Genomic DNA, 3,194 nt, shown 5'->3' on the forward strand with positions numbered 1-3,194 from the left:
GGAATGTAGTCACTGAAGATACAAAAGGTGTATTATGTGAATGAAAACCATACCAGCCAGGAAAAAGGAATTGGGTCTTGTTAACTAGTGTTAAGAAACTAAAAAAATATATTTATTATAAAAATTACAGGAGAATGTAAAAAAATATGGATGATATAATTTTTTTTAATAAAAAATTTTGTTTTAAGTTTTTTAACCAATATTCTCAAGATACTGATTAACATTTGTCAAAACAATTTTGTGAAATATTAATGAATCATTTGTATCAACACACTATGATTCTCTATATATCACCTTTGGCAAAAGTCCTTCATTTGAAAAACATTAGAGAGAGAATTATACTAATTGTGCCTTGACCCTTAAATAGTTACTGCACCTGCTTTAATATACATATCCGTGCGTTCTGTCCAAGACTCTAGAAACCACAAAATCTTAATTTCTTCAGATAAAAACACATTGGAGAGGGTGAGCTAAGAGTCTAGAGGTAGCTGTTGTCTTTATTTGTTTTTAAATTGAAAGATTGTGCAATGTTGCTTTCTTCATGAAATTGCAACAACTTGCTTGTTATGGACAAAGGGAGAGTGGTGTTTCAAAGCTTGGTCAACGTTCTGCAAAAAAAAGGGATTGGTGTGCAAGAATTGCAGAGAGGGAACTTTTTCTTTGTCAGATGCATGTATATATATGACTGTCATATATGTGAACTGAATGATATCCAAATCAGACCAATTTGCATGCCTGGGTATGTGTTCTAAAACAAATAAAAAATATCAAAACCAAATTAATGATAGAAGCATGTAATTGGCCTTTTTTGTAAACACCTTTTCAGTATAGCCACAGAATTAGAACGTTTATCAGTAATGTCTATTGGGTGAAACCCCAAATACTTTGTTCATGTGAGGAAATTTTAAGAGCTTGAATACAAACTTCAGTTAAAGAAAATCAAAATTTTCGTCAATTAAAACCAGTTAAGCTTCTAAATGTTTACTACAAAGATTAAACTACTCCACAAGTTTTATAATTTTATGAAGCTTTTAACTAAGTTGGTCATTACACTTTTAAGGATTTCGACCCATTTGAATCAAACCTACTTACTAGCATGCCTCTGTTTGAAGATGCGATGTTCGAAAGTACCAAAATCAAAGTGACAATGCATGCCTCTAATTGAGGCTTCTGTGCGGTCCTTCAAATATGGCAAGGTACTTTAGAAAGTGATATTAGCATAACTAGGCTAACAATAATAACACCACAACATTGGACTTTTTTAATTGCCAAAGAAAATGCTATTTGTTGACCATCATCCAATCCAATCCAACACACAAAAAAGCCAAGAGTCCAAGATGCAGTATGTGTGGTCATGAAGTGCCTAAGGGGGCCAACCATTGAAGTTGACACGGGGATTCAGTTTAAAAGTTTAGTGCAATATGGTTGGTGCAAAACCTTGCAAAATGTATCACCATGCCTCAAGAAAAATATCTCACAACAAAAATAAAAATCAAAACTTGGGAGATGACAGTTAAGAACACTGTTGTCTGCTTATTTACAAATTTCTTCATAAAACAAAGATAAAGAGATCTTTTTTCATAGACTAAATACAAAGATTTTTCCACAGAAACTAAAGTCATCATAATAATTATCACTTACTCAGACACCAAAATTCTCACTCTCTTCCAACCCAGTTTGTTAGAAATTCACTTCTCATCATTGCGATGAAGTATCATCACTGAAATAATTATCCACAACCCATTTACATGACTCAAAATCTTCATCCAATGGAATAATGCAATCAGCGTTAGAAAACGTCGTAGGAAGAGGTTGATCACAAAGTGCATCATTGGAAAACAAGAAACCATCATCATAACCATCAGTTAACCCACTAAAAACTTCTTTGAAGGTTTCTTCCAACAATGGTGGTTCCATCCAAGGCTGAAAGACGAGAACTGAAGTGGGTGAATCACATGCACAACTCGTTCCGCTAACAACACTCTCACATATTTCAAGAGACACGGCATCATCTTTCAGTGGCGGTTTGATGAAATTGGTGACAGCTTCAGCGCCTCTGAATTTAATAGCGGCTTTGTCGTAAACCATAGCAGCCTCCTCAGCAGTGTCGAAGGTGCCAAGCCAAACCCGCGTTCGCCTCAAAGGGTCTCTTATCTCGGCGGCCCACCGGCCCCAAGGCCGCTGCCGCACACCGCGAAACTTGTGTTGTTTGAGACTTTGTTTGCTGTCCATGTAGCCCTCCTCACCTAATGGAACAAGGCTTTGCTGTGGTTGTTGTTTGAGACTTTCATTATCTTTGGTTGAATAGCAACAACCACTGTTGTCATTGTTGTGTCTTTTTTTGTTGTTGTTGACACAAACAATTTCATTAACCACTATCTTCTTCACTTTGACACGTTCTGCCTCTTCATCACTGGAGGAGTCTGTGGCATCTTGATCCGTCACCGAAATGCGAACCACTTTGGAGAAGAATTTGGATGATTTCATAAATTTGGTGGTGATGGTTTTTCTCGCACACTCCATGGCAGCAAAAAAAAAAACCAAGGCCAAGAAATACAGAACATGAGATGATGAGAAATTTTGAAAGAACAGAATCTCTGTTTTATAGCATGTTCTGTTTTTAGGTCCAGTTTTGTCTCTGATTTTGTTTTTTTTTTTTATTTAAAAAAATCAGTGAATTAAATATTCATAAATATCATTACCTTAATTTCCTAAAAAATTGGAGGAAACTTTTGGCCAAATTTGTTAATGACTTAAAAAAAAAAAAACTTGAATCCGTTATTTAGTAAGCTGTTAAGACTACCCCAACAATTTTTGTGTTGTTCTTTTTGTGTGTACTAAATTAAAACGCCAAACTTGATTTATTAGAGATACCATTTAATATTGAAAGTTGTCGATTTAATTGATTCTATGATTTTTAATTTTAAGCTTGGCCACCAAGGAAATCTCGGTTTTTCGTATCATCATTAATTATTTTTATTTGCTTTTAAGCCTAATGATTTTTTACCAAAAAAAAACTAATGGTTTTGAAGTCAATACTCATTTAGTCCTAATCCTCACTGCTAGCTGTTGTCATGAAATAAACAATACAAAATAAATTTTTATGTATAGTCAATATGGATAAAGATACGTAAGAAAAATGTTAGGAGTTTATAATCTAATTTTGGCTTATTTGTTTAACGAAAAATTTAAAT

At 34.1% G+C, this 3,194-nt stretch overlaps 1 protein-coding gene across 1 annotated transcript; it reads right to left on the reverse strand.

Annotated features, from left to right (window-relative positions):
* Positions 1-1,507: 1,507 nt before the first annotated feature.
* On the reverse strand, positions 1,508-2,553 carry LOC114389062 (pathogenesis-related genes transcriptional activator PTI6-like). Its single transcript, XM_028349655.1, has one exon. The coding sequence runs from the start codon at positions 2,521-2,523 to the stop codon at positions 1,699-1,701; it is 825 nt and encodes a 274-aa protein (XP_028205456.1). The 5' UTR covers positions 2,524-2,553; the 3' UTR covers positions 1,508-1,698.
* Positions 2,554-3,194: the final 641 nt, after the last annotated feature.

This window comes from Glycine soja, chromosome 16, assembly GCF_004193775.1.
Source record: "Glycine soja cultivar W05 chromosome 16, ASM419377v2, whole genome shotgun sequence".
Classification (NCBI taxonomy): Eukaryota; Viridiplantae; Streptophyta; class Magnoliopsida; order Fabales; family Fabaceae; genus Glycine; species Glycine soja.